Source organism: Lucilia sericata, unplaced genomic scaffold (genome assembly GCF_015586225.1).
Source record: "Lucilia sericata isolate MDLA Ls3-8-SP2 unplaced genomic scaffold, ASM1558622v1 Contig006217F_arrow, whole genome shotgun sequence".
NCBI lineage: Eukaryota > Metazoa > Arthropoda > Insecta > Diptera > Calliphoridae > Lucilia > Lucilia sericata.
The window spans coordinates 1-15,564 of NW_023997711.1; the positions used below are offsets into that span (position 1 = coordinate 1).

At 28.6% G+C, this 15,564-nt stretch overlaps 1 protein-coding gene across 1 annotated transcript; it reads right to left on the bottom strand.

The window, feature by feature from the left end:
• Nucleotides 1–2,964: 2,964 nt before the first annotated feature.
• LOC119615610 (ubiquitin carboxyl-terminal hydrolase 8) lies at nt 2,965–13,952 on the bottom strand. Its single transcript, XM_037971618.1, has 8 exons — nt 13,607–13,952; nt 13,015–13,527; nt 12,781–12,943; nt 12,147–12,644; nt 11,596–12,084; nt 5,540–5,770; nt 4,990–5,450; nt 2,965–3,474 (listed from the first exon to the last, which is right to left on the bottom strand). Exons 1-8 carry the CDS (start codon nt 13,699–13,701, stop codon nt 3,126–3,128), a joined length of 2,799 nt encoding a protein of 932 aa, XP_037827546.1. The 5' UTR covers nt 13,702–13,952; the 3' UTR covers nt 2,965–3,125.
• Nucleotides 13,953–15,564: the final 1,612 nt, after the last annotated feature.

Below are 15,564 nucleotides of genomic sequence, written 5' to 3' on the forward strand. Positions count from 1 at the left end.
ATAATAAAGTGTGTTAAAATTTAGCTAGAAAAAAAGTAATGGTCTCAAAATGGACCTTTTATTAATCTTAGTTTAAAATTACATAGTTTATTTTATAAAAATGTATAAAAATATGCTGTCATTATTCTTTCGATGGTCTATAATTTAATAAAGTATAAAAAATATATAAAAATAATTCGGTTCAAATCGCGACGGTTTATAATTCAATAAAATAAAAAATATGAATATGTCTGTGTATAAAATCAACCTGGAATCACCATTTTAATAAGGTAAGAATTTATTTTTTTTAATTTTAACATTCTATAGAAAATTTAAGTATAAATTTTATACTATTTTTCCCATTTTGTAAGAATGTTAAATAAATTAAACAAATCGGTTAAGGCAGTTTCCCAACAATGATAAAACAGTGTAATTTCATGATGGTTTGTGTCTATGATGTTAAAAATGACAACATAAACAATGTTGACAATTTGTAAAATACCCTGTTATAGTGATGCCACTTTATTAATATAATTTAGGACAAACGAAAGGCCTTTGACTATAGTCTATTTTTGACGAATTCATTCTATAAAAAAACCAAAAATATATGGTAAATTAAAGCTTTTAAATAAAGCTTTTGCTATAAGACTTTTGGTACGTTATTTATTATTTAATATTGTAAGAAATTAAAATTTCATTAAGTTTCAAAACTTAACGAAACATTATTTTCTTATTTGAAAGCTATCAAATGAAACTTTTATTATATTACAGCAATGAGCACCAATTTAAATCAGGAAAAAAATTCATTTTAGAACAGTTTTGAAACTTAACGAAACTTTATTTTTAAAGATAAAGCTTTTAAAATAAAATATTTTCTATGTTGCTCAAGTATGTATATATGAAATACTATTAAAATCTGTAAGAAAATTTTTAATTTTGGTAATTTTAAAAACTTAACGAAACTTTATTTCCTAAACAACTAACTTTTAAATAAAGCTTTTACTATATTCATCTAGTATATGTAGAATAATATTCAAATCCAATAACAAATTTTAGTTTTGATAATTTTCAAAACTAACGAAACTTTATTTTCTAAATTAAAAGCTCTAAAATAAAGCGTTTGTTAAAATAGTTTAGTATTAATAAAATATTCATTGCATTAGTAAGAAATTTCTAATTCTGTTAATTTTTAAAACTTAACGAAACTTTATTTCTAACACAAAAAGCTTTAAAATAAATAATTTACTATATTCTTCTAGTATATGTTGAATAATATTCAAATCCAATATCAATTTTTAGTTTTGATAATTTTCAAAACTTAACGAAACTTTATTTTCTACATAAAAAGCTTTTAAATAAAGCTTTAACTGTGTACATCTAGTATGTATAAAATATTATTTAAAAAGAGTAAAAATTTTTGTTTTTCGTCATTTATAAAACTTAACGAAACTTTATTTTCTTAACTGAAAGCTTTTCGAAACATATTATTTTATATTTATTCTATAGGAATTAACAGACATTTATACATAGAAAGAAATTTATATTTTTGGTCCTTTATAGAACTTAACGAAACTTTATTTTCCAAATTAAAAGCTTTTAAATAAAGCTTTAACTGTATTCATGTAGTATATATAAAATAGTTTTTAAAAAGAGTAACAAATTTAAGTTTTCGTTAAATAATGAAACTTAACGAAACTTTATTTTCTTAACTGAAAGCTTATGAAAAGAGTTTTCTTCACATTTCTTCTTAATGAACAAACAGTAATTGAATTTAGAAACAAATTTATATTTTTGTTCATTTAAAAAACTTAACGAAACTTTATTTCCTAAAGAAAAAGCTTTTAACTAAAGTTTTAACTGTATTCATATAGTAAAGAGAAAATATTATTTATAAAGAGTAACAAATTTTAGTTTTCTTTAATAATAAAACTTAACGAAACTTTATTTTCTTAACTGAAAGCTTTACGAAAGAGTTTTCTTCGCATTTCTTCATTATGAAAAAGCAGCAATTTAAATTTACAAACAAATTTATGTTTTTGCTAATTTCTAAAATTTAACGAAACTTTATTTCCTAAACAAAAAGCTTTTAAATAAAGCTTTTACTGTATGCATTTACAATATGTAAAATTGTATTAAATTACAGTAAAAAATTTGGTGTTCATCATTCATAAAACTAAACGAACCTCTATTTTTTAAATTAAAAGCTTTAAAATAAAGCTTTTCCTATAATAGTGAATAAAATATTAATTAAATTAGGATGAAATTATTATTTCTTTTTAAATTTCATAGGTTAACTAAAATTATATCTACTGATGATGAAACTTCATCAAAAATTCTTAATTGCCTCAAAAGCTCTCACTACAAAACTTACCTTACCGCAACTTTTCCAATTTTGTTGGAATTTTAAAATATTCTTATTTGAAAATTGAAACTTGTTTTTAAGTAAATTTCAAAGTTTTTTCCAAAAAATAACAATATTCCATTTTATTATAAGTTTCACTTTTTCCTTTGTTTTCTTGGCATTTAATGATAAATTATAAGAATATTAATATATAGAATAAAATATATAATAATATGAATTAAATAAAATAAAATATATGTATTTATGTAAGGTTACTCATTAAATATCATTTTTAAATTTAATATATAGTTTAAATATATTTATATGTATTTATATTATAGAAATTTAAATTTTCTTTTTCATTAATTATTAACAGTAAGTCTTAATTGTGTTATAAGAATAATAATAAAGAGCTTTTGTAATAAATTGTAAACAAATATTTATACAAAGTTATAAATATATTAAAATAATAAAAAAGAAAACTAAAATGTTTTAAAAACAAATATTTGGAATTTTTTTAAGCAAAAATAAGCAAAAATATATATATTTTAAAAATATGCTAGTAAATTTTTTAAAAATAAATTTAAAACTATCAACAAGCAACACTAAAATAATTTTTTTTTCTTTAATTAAAGATAAAACAAATAAAATTAAAAAAAGAAAAAAAAATTCATTAAACCTTTCGTTTTATATTATTATTATTATTCTTTTAAGGCAAAATTTCTATTATAGACTAGAAATAATTATAAATTGTTATAGTAGAATGTATTAAACTAAAAAGACCCTAAGCCTTAGTTAACTTGCATTAAAGGCGACAGGTTTGCGATATATATTGCGAGGGTTGTAAACGTGTATAAAATAATATATAAGCAGCACTTGAGACGACATTTGATGCATCTAAAGGTGTAACAATTTGATCATCAAATTTAAACCATCTACCATAGGTGCCACTCTTACAAAATGCTGTATAATGACCACTTTCCATGGAACCATAATGATTTGATACCGCATATAGTTCATAGGATTTTGTGGTATTGCGTCTGGACTCGGAAATGGTGATATACGGTGACATATTGAGATTCTCGAGGGGAAAACGTAAATAGTTTTGTTTCTTCTTGTAGGAGGGTGTTAGGGAATCTGTGTCGGCATAAAATCTGGAAAGGAGTAATGAGGAATAGAGTGAATAAATAAAGAGAAACGATTGCTTTAGGCTGATCTACAGTCGAGGCTATTAACTGATCTATAGTCAAGACTATAGACCAATCTGTAGAGTGATCTATAGTCAACAGATTCACAGTCAAGACTATAGACTGATCTACAGTAAAGTTTATAGACTGATCTACACTAAAGACTATAATCTGATCTACAGTAAAGACTATGAACTGATCTATAGTTAAGACTATAGACAGATCTATAGTCAAGACTATAGACTGATCTATAGTCAAGACTATAGACTGATCTATAGTCCAGACTATAGACTGATCTATAGTCAATACTATAGACTGATCTATAGTTATGACTATAGACTGATCTATAGTCAAGACTATAGACTGATCTATAGTTATGACTATAGACTGATCTATAGTCAAGACTATAGACTGATCTATAGTCAAGACTATAGACTGATCTATAGTCAATACTATAGACTGATCTATAGTCAATACTATAGACTGATCTATAGTTATGACTATAGACTGATCTATAGTCAAGACTATAGACTGATCTATAGGCAAGACTATAGACTGATCTATAGACTGATCTATAGTCAAGACTATAGACTGATCTATAGACAAGATTATAGACTGACCTTTAGCGAAGACTATAGTCCGATCTGAAGACAAGACTATAGACTGATCCATAGTCAATACTATAGACTGATCTATAATCAACAATATAGACTGATCTATAATCAAGAATATAGTCAAGACAATAGACTGATCTATAGTCAAGACTATAGATTGATCTATAGTCAAGACTATAGACTGATCTATAGTCAACACTATTGATGATTTATAATCAAGAATATAGTCTATAAAGACCATAGACTGATCTATAGTCTAGACTAATGACTGATATATAGTTGTTGTTGTATTGTTGTTGCTGGGGTTGACAGCCCTTGGCCGAATAATTCGGGTCATTTCGGTACGTAGAACCGGCTGTCGGGGTATGACTGATATGCAGTCAAGACTATAGACTAATCCAAAGTCAAGACAATAGACTGATCTATAGTCAAGACTATAGACTGATCTATAGTCAAGACTATAGACTCTATAGTCAAGACTAAAGACTGATCTATAGTCAAGACTAAAGACTGATCTATAGTCAAGACTATAGACTGATCTATAGTCAAGACTATTGACTGATCTATAGTCAAGACTATAGACTGATCTCTAGTTAAGACTATAGACTGATCTCTAGTTAAGACTATAGACTGATCTATAGTCAAGACTATAGACTGATCTATAGTCAAGACTATAGACTGATCTATAGTCAAGACTAGATTGATCTATAGTTAAAACTACATGCTGTTCTACAGTCAAGACTATGAACGGATCTATATTCAAGACTATAAACTGATCTATATTCAAGACTATAAACTGATCTATAGTCAAGACTATATACTCTTTTAGAGTAAAGACTTTGAAAGCCTGATTCAAAAAACTACTCACCTTTTCAAATGTATCACCAATACCGGCGGCAGTTTCGATATATTTAATTTCTTAATTGCATCGCGTTTCTGCTTACAGGCCGGACAATTCCAACCGTGTATACGTTCACCGCTAAAATACATATCTAAACATTGTGACAAATGACAAACATTATTATTTTCCGGCAGCTCTAAACTAAGATTTGAGAAACACTCATACGTGGCCGACTCCTTATCGCAGGTGGTACACTTAACGATACTCTTAATTTGGCCATAAAATAAATGCAATATTAAACTTTCTTTTGATTTGGTAAAATCTAACCACGCTTTATCGGAGGCGGTCATTGGTTCGCGTATATATTCAGGCGGTTGGGCTACGGTCTGTAGATCAGAATGTAACCAATCCATTAAAATGGTTAGGAATTCATGAGAATCCTGCTGTTCGATGCCGCGAAACATTTTCTGATATTGACCAATAACATACTGTAAAGAAAACGGAAAATAAATAAAGATATTAAGAAATTAATTAATTGATTTCAGAAAGAGAGAGAGAGACATTATGGTTAACTTACACGCAAATCCTTGCTGGCAACACATTTGTAATTGCCATTCCATAAAACTTTAATTAGTGCGGCAACTTCTTCAACAATTTGTCCTTTTGTTTTATTATTGCGACTGATATAGTTTTTATATTTGTCCGTTATACAGTATTCGGCCAATTGTGGCGTATTGCTAAGACATTGTATTATGCTGTTCATATAACATGTGTTCCCCAAATTCTTTAAGCCCGTCAAACCACGACCCTTAAAAGTGAACAGAAAAGAAATTTGTTTTATTATTTAAAAAAAAATATGTAAAACATACATGTGTTTTAGTTTTTTTTTTTTGTTAAAAGTAAGAAGAGGGTGTGTTTTCTTTTTGTTTTTTTTTTTGTTCTAAATATTTAATGTAATAAACGTTAAATTTTGTGTATGAACCAACTGGGGATTAAATATTTATATTGACTAAATAGTAAATACACATGTATTCACATATTTGTATTTAAATTGTAAGAATGTCAAGTTCAATATATAAGAAATATTAAATTTTTAGTTTTCTTTGTTGTAAAATATAGGGGTCAGTATTAATTTCAAGAAAGGTAGATAGATAACTTACTTTACTTATTAAGTTATAGATTTTTTAGTTTTAAAACAAATTTAGTTTCAACTTTTTTTTACAAGAAACAAAGTAAACTATAGACTAATTTATAGTCATGACTATAAGGTGATCTTTAGTAAAGACATTAGACTCATCTATAGTCTATACTGTAGACTTATCTGCAGTCATTAGCCTGATTTACAATCGAGACTATAGATTGATATATAGTTCACACTACAGACTGATCTATAGTCAAGACTACAGACTGATCTATAGTCAAGACTACAGAATGATCTATAGTCAGGACTACAGAATGATCTGCAGACTGATCTATAGTCAAGACTGCAGACTGATCTATAGTCAAGACTACAGAATGTTCTATTAGTCAAGACTATAAAGTGATCTATAGTCAAGACCATAGAGTGATCTATAGTCAAGACTATAGAGTGATTTAGTGCTCTATAGTCAAGGTTATGATCTATAGTCAAGACTAAAGAGTGATCTATATTGCTCATTAGTCAAAGCTACAAAGTGATCCATAGTCAAGGCTATTGAGTGATCTATAGTCAAGACAATAGAGTGATCTATAGTCAACACTATAGAGTGATTTATAGTCAAGACTATAAAGTGATTTATAGAGTGATCTATAGTAAAGACTATAAAGTGATCTATAGTCAAGACTATAAAATGATCTATAGACTGATCTACAGTTAGGTCTATTGATTTATAATTAAGACTAATCTATTCTTAAGACTATAGACTGATCTATAGTTAAGCATATAGACTGATCTATAATTAAGACGATAGACTGATATATGGTTAAGACTATGGACTGATCTATAGTCATGACTATATAGTTATCTGTAGTCAAGACTATAGAGTGGTCTAAAGTTTTAACTATAGATCAAACTATAGTCTGACCTATAGTTAATTAGAAATTATATTCTTTTCGAACTATTAACTATATAGTTATAAGTTCAGTGCAGATGATTTTTTAAATATTTTGAATCTTTAAAAGCTAGCAGAATGTTTACTCCCTAACCACCTCATAAACTTTGCACTTAAGGTTAATGCCTCTACATATTATCTTCTTATGGGTAAATATCTATAAAAATTTCCTTTTCTTTTCTATAATGAGTTTGCCAAAAAGTAAGAAATTCGTTTGATTAAATCAAAAAACAATTAATTTACTTTGCACACACCTAAAAAGCAAAAACAAAATATTATATACATTTTGTAGAACTATTTATACAACCAGACGCCATGGCGTTAGATATTTATGGCTTAAGATAAAGAGCAAAGAACAAAAAACTGAAATCAAACCAAAGCCAAGGTAATTTTTTTTAGTAATCGACCACATAAACTACTAAAAGGTTATAAAACTAAAAGGCAAACATACATATTTAAGAGAAAGAAATGCAAAGAAAATGTCTTAAAATGTTAATGTGAAAATGAAAATCTTGATTATTTACTTTGATTTCCCATTAATATGGGTGGGTTTCTCTTGTAATAAAGAACTTATAGCAAACTTTAACTATTGCCACTGTGAATGTCTTAAAGTGGTTATTAATTTTGATATAATCTTAGGATTTCAATCAAACCTTCACCGTTTTATAGAGTAAATAGAGCTTAAATAATATATTGTTCAGATTAACTATCCGATCCATAGTAGGCCTGTCAATAGACTGATTTACAATAGACCCATTGACCAGACTATATTATAGATTATTTGTCTAAAACATAGACTAATCAATAGTACTGATCTATTGTCCACTATCTAATCCATAGACCTGTCAATAGACTGATCTATAATAGACTCATTAACCAGACTATATTATAGACTATTTGTCTAAAACATAGACTAATCAATAGTACTGATCTATTGTCCAGACTATAGACAGATTGTCCAGACTATAGACAGATCTACAGTCGAGACTATAGACAGATCTATAATCGAGACTATAGACAGATCCATTGTGGAGACTATAGACAGATCTATAGTCCAGACTATAGACATATCTATAGTCCAGACTATAGACAGATCTATAGTCCAGACTATAGACAGATCTATAGTCCAGACTATAGACAGATCTATAGTCCAGCCTATAGACATATCTATAGTCCAGACTATAAACAGATCTATAGTCCAGACTATAGACAGATCTATAGTCCAGACTATAGACAGATCTATAGTCCAGACTATAGACAGATCTATAGTCCAGACTATAGACAGATCTATAGTCCAGATTATAGACATATCTATAGTCCAGACTATAGACAGATCTATAGTCCAGGCTATAGACAGATCTATAGTCCAGGCTATAGACAGATCTATAGTCCAGACTATAGGCATATCTATAGACCAGACTAAAGACAGATCTATAGTCCAGACTATAGACAGATCTATAGTTCAGACTATAGACAGATCTATAGTCCAGACTATAGACATATCTATAGACCAGAATATAGACAGATTTATAGTCCAGACTATAGACAGATCTATAGTCCAGAATATAGACATTTCTACAGTCCAGACTATAGACAGATCTATAGTCCAGAATATAGACATTTCTATAGTCCATACTATAGAGAGATCTATAGTCCAGACTATAGACATATCTATAGACCAGAATATAGACACATCTATAGTCCAGACTACAGACAGTCTACAGTCCAGACTATAGACAGATATTTAGTCCAAACTATAGACAGATTTATAGTCCAGACTATAGACAGATTTATAGTCTAAGCTTCAGAATATAGGCTGAAATATAGTCCAAACTAGACTGATCTATAGCCCAGATTAACGACTATGTTAGATATGGTACCCGTAAATGTAAATCTTTTTTATTAGGTTTTAAATTTTATATAAATGTTTTGAAACATCGAATAATTTTAAGATAATATATAAAATTATCTTTATATTAGAAGTATTTTATATAGTAAATATATTTTAACAGTTTAAATGCACAATGTAGGTCACTTGAAAAGATTTTTAAAACGTAGTTAAAGGAAACTTTATAGATTTTTATTTGAAAACATAAAAACTCTTTGATATATTACAATTGCTATTAAGAATATTATTACACTTCTTTTAAACAAACACCTAAAAGTATGCTAAGTATTAATTACATACAAAGTAGGCTACAATTTAAAATAAACAAAAGTCTTTAAATATCTACGTTTTACATATTACTTGCTTGCCCTTAAAGTAGGCAAAATTTCTTTTATATTACTTTTGTCTTCAAAGAAGAAAAATATAAAAAAAAAAAAACTCTCACACCTTTTTAATTGGACGTAACGAGGCTGTATAACGATATGTTGAGGTTGGTAATTGGATTTTAACACCGCCAATAATCATCTTAATAGACCGAACAATAAAGTTGTAAAAAATTTAAGATTTTTTATTATTTTTTGAAAATTTCGCAAATTTTTTTGTAAACTAAGCGTCATTCTTTGTTAAAACACCGTCTAAAACTGAAAACTAAGTTTGCCAGAGAAAAACTATATACGCGGCGGACAATTTTCACAACAATAATAAAGAAACGAAAGAAAAATAATCAAAATAAAGAAAGAAAAACAAAGAAGAGCATTTTCCCAACATGCGTAAAAGAGATTTTGTAAAGTGGAATCACATTTTAACAAACAGAACGTAAAAAGTCTACTGCAAAAGTTTAAACAAACATGTGCTTTGGAATACAAAGATTGCTGTTTGGTGGTCAGGGTTTTCTTTTAAACAAAATTTGTTTAAATTGTTTCCTATTTAAGACAACCCTAAAGTTAAAAATAATCTCTATCTAAAAACAATTGTAATTACATTTACTCGTCTATTAAATTTAAATAAACGAAAGCAATAGGAAAGTATGGTTTTTAAAACGTGACCTTTTGAAAGGGAAAAAAGATTTTTAAGATTATTGATTTTGAAAAATTTCATTTAGTTTCTTGGATAAAAATGATGACGTATATTTTTGCTGGTAGAAGAAGGTTGAGGAAAACTGTTGCTGGTTGTTGGTTTAAATTAATGTTTAAAAATCAAAAACGTGCAGTTATTTTTAAAAGACAATTTTAAAACCTAAAAATAAGTTAAAAAGATTAGTCATGCGGCCAGCCAGCACATTTACATTAAAGGTGACAAGATAACAAGTGCCCTTAACGATGGAGGGGATTTATGGGAAGGATTTTTTCGGGGTTTATTAAGAAAAAATTTGTTAAAATTCCTTTTAAGTTAAGTAAATGGTGGATTTTTTATTAGAAAATGAGAGGAGGCTTCATTTTCTTTATAAAATATTAGTGGAGACAACATTTTTCTATGAAAAGTTAGTGGAGACTTCATTTTCTTTATAAAATAATTAGTGGAGACTTCAGTTTCTTCATAAAAAATTAGTGGAGACTTAATTTTTTCCATAAAAAATCAGTGGAAACTAAATTTTTTCTATAAATAATGAGTGGAGACTTATTTTTTTCTATCAAAAGCGAGTTGAGACTTATTTTTTTCTATACAAATTTAGTGGAGACTTATTTCTTTTCTATACAAATTTAGTTGAGACTTAATTTTTTCTATAAAAATTTAGTGGAGACTTAATTTTTTCTATCAAAAGTGAGTGGAGATTTAATTCTTTCTACAAAAAATTAGTGGAGACTTCATTTTTTCTATAAAAAATTAGTGGAGACTTCAGTTTCTTAATAAAAAATTAGTACAGACTTCAGTTTCTATATAAAAAATTAGTGAAGACTTAATTTTTCTATGAAAAGTTGGTGGAGACTTATTTTTTTCTATAAATAAAGAGTGGAGACTTAATTTTTTCTACAAAAAATTAGTAGAGACTTCAGTTTCTTTATAAAAAGTTAGTGGAGAATTCAGTTTCTTTATTAAAAATTAGTGGAGACTTAATTTTTTCTATAAATAAAGAGTGGAGACTTAATTTTTTCTATCAACAGCGAGTTGCTACTTAATTTTTTCTATAAAATGTAAGTGGAGACTTAATTTTTTCTACAAAAAATTTGTGCAGACATAATTTTTCCTACAAAAAAGAGTGGAGTCCTAATTTTTTCTATAAAAAATTTGTGGAGACTTGATTTTTCCTATAAAAAATTTGTGGATACTTGATTTTTTCAATAAAAAATTTGTGGAGACTTGATTTTTTCTATAAAAAAGAGTGGAGATCAAATTTCAAAAATTAGTGGAGACTTAATTTCTTCTATAAAGAAGAGTGGAGACTTAGTTTTTTCTGTAAGAAATAAGTGGAGACTTATTTTTTCTATTAAAGATTAGTGGGAACTGAATTTTTCTTTATAAATCAGTGGAGACTTCATATTTTCTATAGAAAATTAGTGGTCTCTTTAATTTTTTTATAAAAAATATTTGGAGACTTATTTTTTACATAATAAAATTAGTGTAGACTTTTTGTTCCCTATAAAAATTTGGTGGATACTTCTTGTAATTCATAAAAAATTGGTGAAAAAAAAAGTTTCAAAATATTTTCCAACTTACCACTGAACCGGCAACAGGTGAAAAGTCACGTTGTCTTTGTAAAGCATAAATATTAGGTGAATGTGGCGGAGAGGGACGTGCGGTATTTAATTGGGGTTTAACCGAACGGTCAAACTGTGGTATGGCTGGTTTTGCTATAAACTTTTCAGGTTCTTCCTGCAAGGGCTTTGGCTCCGGCTCTGTTTCCAAATCATAAGCGTCGCTATCACTTTTAGCTACATCACGTTCAGTTTGCAGCTTTTCCTGTTCAATAAGTTTCGCATTTAACTGACGTTTATTTTCTCTAGCTATAGCCAATTGTAAGGCACGTTGTTGTTTCTCTCGCTCCAATTGTTCATCTAAACGTTGACGTTCTTCGATTTTAGCTTCTATCTCTTTGGTGGCCTTTTCTACTTCAACTTTAAGCTGAGAAGGAATGTTGGCTTTTTCTTCTTTTTCTCGGCGTTTGTATTCTTCTAGTTCTTCGCGCAGACGCATGTTTTCTAGTTTCTAAATGTTAGAGATAATATTTATTATTGTAGTTATCGTTTTAAATGCAAAAGAAAACTTACAAAATCTTCTGCTGCACTCTCCAACTGCATCATATTGTACACCAATTGCTGTTCCGAGGGTGTTAATTGTTTTTTACCATATATATTATCCAATTGCTTGGCCACCTTATGTAATTCTTCATCATTTTCTTTGGCCTTTTCCAAGAGAACTGTCTGATCTTTAACAATTTCATCTATGGCTTTTTGTTTTTCATCATAAGTTTTTAGAGCTGCATGTTTGCTAGATCTATCTATGATGGGTCTGTTTACTGTGTTCGATGGTGTTGGTGATTTTACTGTATTTGCCGCATCGCTAATATTCAATATTATATCATCCTTCATTTGTATATCGAAAACCGAAGGATATTCTATATCATCGATAAGATTTAGATTATTTTGTGGTACAGATGGTGCCTGCACCATGGGATTTGTACACCACGTGGGATACATTAAGAGGAAGTATTCGTAGCCACCTTCGAGAATTTTGATGGGAGAACGATAGGTTACATCGGGATCCCACTTGAAGGAATTAAAATTTATTTATAAACTTTTTTTGGAGAGTTTTTATATAAAAAATTAGAGGAGACTTAAGTTTTTCTTTAAAAAATTAGTGGAGACTTTTTCTATGTCACAAATGCTTAGATTTTTTACTTACATTTTGCAATATGTCCATTAGCACAGCAATGGGTCTGTCTTCTTGAGGATTTGGTTCCGAACAATTCCAATCCATTAAAACCACCTCATCTTTAATGGCTCTAGCTGACCATAGCTTCTTGGATTCGTTGTCAAGTTTGTCTTGTAATTTACCAGCCGACATGCTAAAAATGCAAAGCAAAAACCATAAAAACCAAAAAAACTTATTTAACAAATAAAACAAACAAAACCTTACCCCGCCTGTATAATTTCCTCGGGTATGCTTAACGTTAAATTGTATTGCAAATGAGACGTTTTAAAATCTTCTGCCGAACGACAATCTATTACTAAAACATTTTGTAATTTCATAGCTTCGAATAATTGCTGACAAGACATTAAATGCATAGAGGCTATATCCACAACATTGTTGAGGACTTTAGGAGAATTTGAACGTGAACGATCATTTGACACCATTGCTGGCGGCGTTGCAGCACCTGCTGTTTTTGCTTTATTCTTAGCATTTAAACGTTCATAACGTTCGTTGAGCGACATAGTTAAAGCCTCCAAACGGTCCATAGTCATTTTATTGGTGCGATTATCACCCAACATTTGTCTTATCAGAGGTTTATTCTCCTGATAGTCGGGTTTCTTGTAAATGCTGTTGAGCAGATTAAAATATTTTGTATAGAAAACATAGGCCAACTCCTCATCACCTTTGCGATAATGTTTCTCAGCTTCAGCATTAAGTTTTTTTGCTGTCTCCAGTAAACTAATAATTAGAACATAAATAGAAAGAGATTAGAAACTAGTTTGTTTGTTATTTATTCACTTTATGCAACTGTACTTACAATTGCATTTTACGTTGTCGGACATCGGGTATCTCGGAACGTTTTTCCAAGTCATCAATATTTTTGCAGTAATATAAATCTTTTTTAAAGGACATTTTTTTGTTTTTTTTTTTAATAAATTTTTTGTTTAAAATTGCACTTTTTGTTGTTGTTGATGATTCTCTTGTGATTTTTTTCTTTTGGGAACCGCTTTTCAATGACTAATTTTTGCCAGCACAAAGTAGTTTTGTTTTCTTTTAATTTTTTAAAAATTACAACAGTTTTTCATTAAATTTAGCATGATGCCTAAAGTCGAATTATTATTATTTTGAATAAATATTCAAAATTATATTATTATTATTAGTTATTTTTGTAGAATTTCAATAAAAAAATATTACTTTTTCTTGCAATCAGCCGAAAACAGAGCCCTGCGCCGACAAATATTAACGGCGTCAGCGACTGACACTAAATATGTCGGCGGCGGCTTAAAATCGACTGTAAGCCGGCTAAGTTTTCAACTACGTTTAGTTTTTAATTTTTCAACGATTTTAAATAAAAACGGAATCCGAGAGATCAGAAAGTAGGATTTTGGAAGCAAATATATTGTTTATAACAACAAAACAGAGCAAACTCAAAAGTTGCATGAGAAATTATGCAGGGATGAATAAAAATTTCTTAAAAATTAAAAACAAATCCTTTCTCCAAGTTTTACTAGGATCTGCCGATATTTAACCCTATTTTCCATATAAAACATCTTGCAGAAAATCAGTTTTGCATTAAGAAAATGATCAATAACGTAAAAACAAAGATATTTTATTTGTTTATTTACTAGCTATACCCAGTGTGCTGTGCTACCCTAAATATAAAAAAGAAACCTACTTAACAATTTTGATGATTCTAACTACAATGGTTTTCCAGATATACAATTTGTTACATATGGGAGATTCCACGCAAATTATTGCAATTTCGCCAATTATTCCGAACGTTAATTAAGATTTTAATTTAATCTATGAAAAATTTGAATAATCTAATAGTTTTCAGATATACAAAATTTTGTATTTAATTCATATGGGAAGTGCCAAGCACCCCATTGAAAGTCCGCCCGTTATTCTCTAAATGTTCTTCAGTAAAATTTGAAGATTCTAACTCTAATAGTTTCTCAGATATACGAATTTTTTTATTTAATTCATATGGGAGCTCCAAGCCCCCCCAGATGAAAGTCCGCCCTTTTTTCTCCAAAATGTTCAGATGAATATTAAAGTTGTTCGTGCAAAATTTGAAGAATTTAATTATATTAGTTTCCCAGATAAATGAATTTTTGTATTTAATTCATATGGGAGGTTCCGCTCCCCTCATTGGTAGTCCCCCAGTTTATTACCCAAAATGTTTACATGGATGTTAAAGTTCTTCCAGAACAACATCATTTAAAGGGATCACAAAGAGATTGAAAAATATTCCAAAAGTTTCACTTTGAAAACATTATTAGAATGTATGAAAACTCGCAACTCTAAAGGAAGACTATTCCTATTTTAGTGGTATTTTATGATTAAAATAAGTAAGAAGTAAGAGTTATATTCGGCAAATCATATGTCGTAAAAAAGCAAATTTCGGAAGTGGTCCGATCATTAGATTAATAAGAACGTCACCGTGATTTTCGGATTAGGGACTTAAATGTGGAATTGGATCAATAATATATATAATTTAAAGTATTTTTTTTAATTCTACCATAATTCTATCATAATGATAACTTTTGGAATGATATTGGCGGACCGATCCTCATAATTTTATTTTTCATAAATGTGGGTTTCGGTTCCTAAAAATGTTTATTTCGTCGACATCGACATTTGAAAGCCATTTATGTGCGTTTAAGTCATTTTCTGAAGAAGATTTCATTACATATTTTCGTTCCAACAAAAATTGTTTTATTATGGTATTATTAAGTACGTAGAAAACGTTAAAATTAATTATTGAAGGGGGCA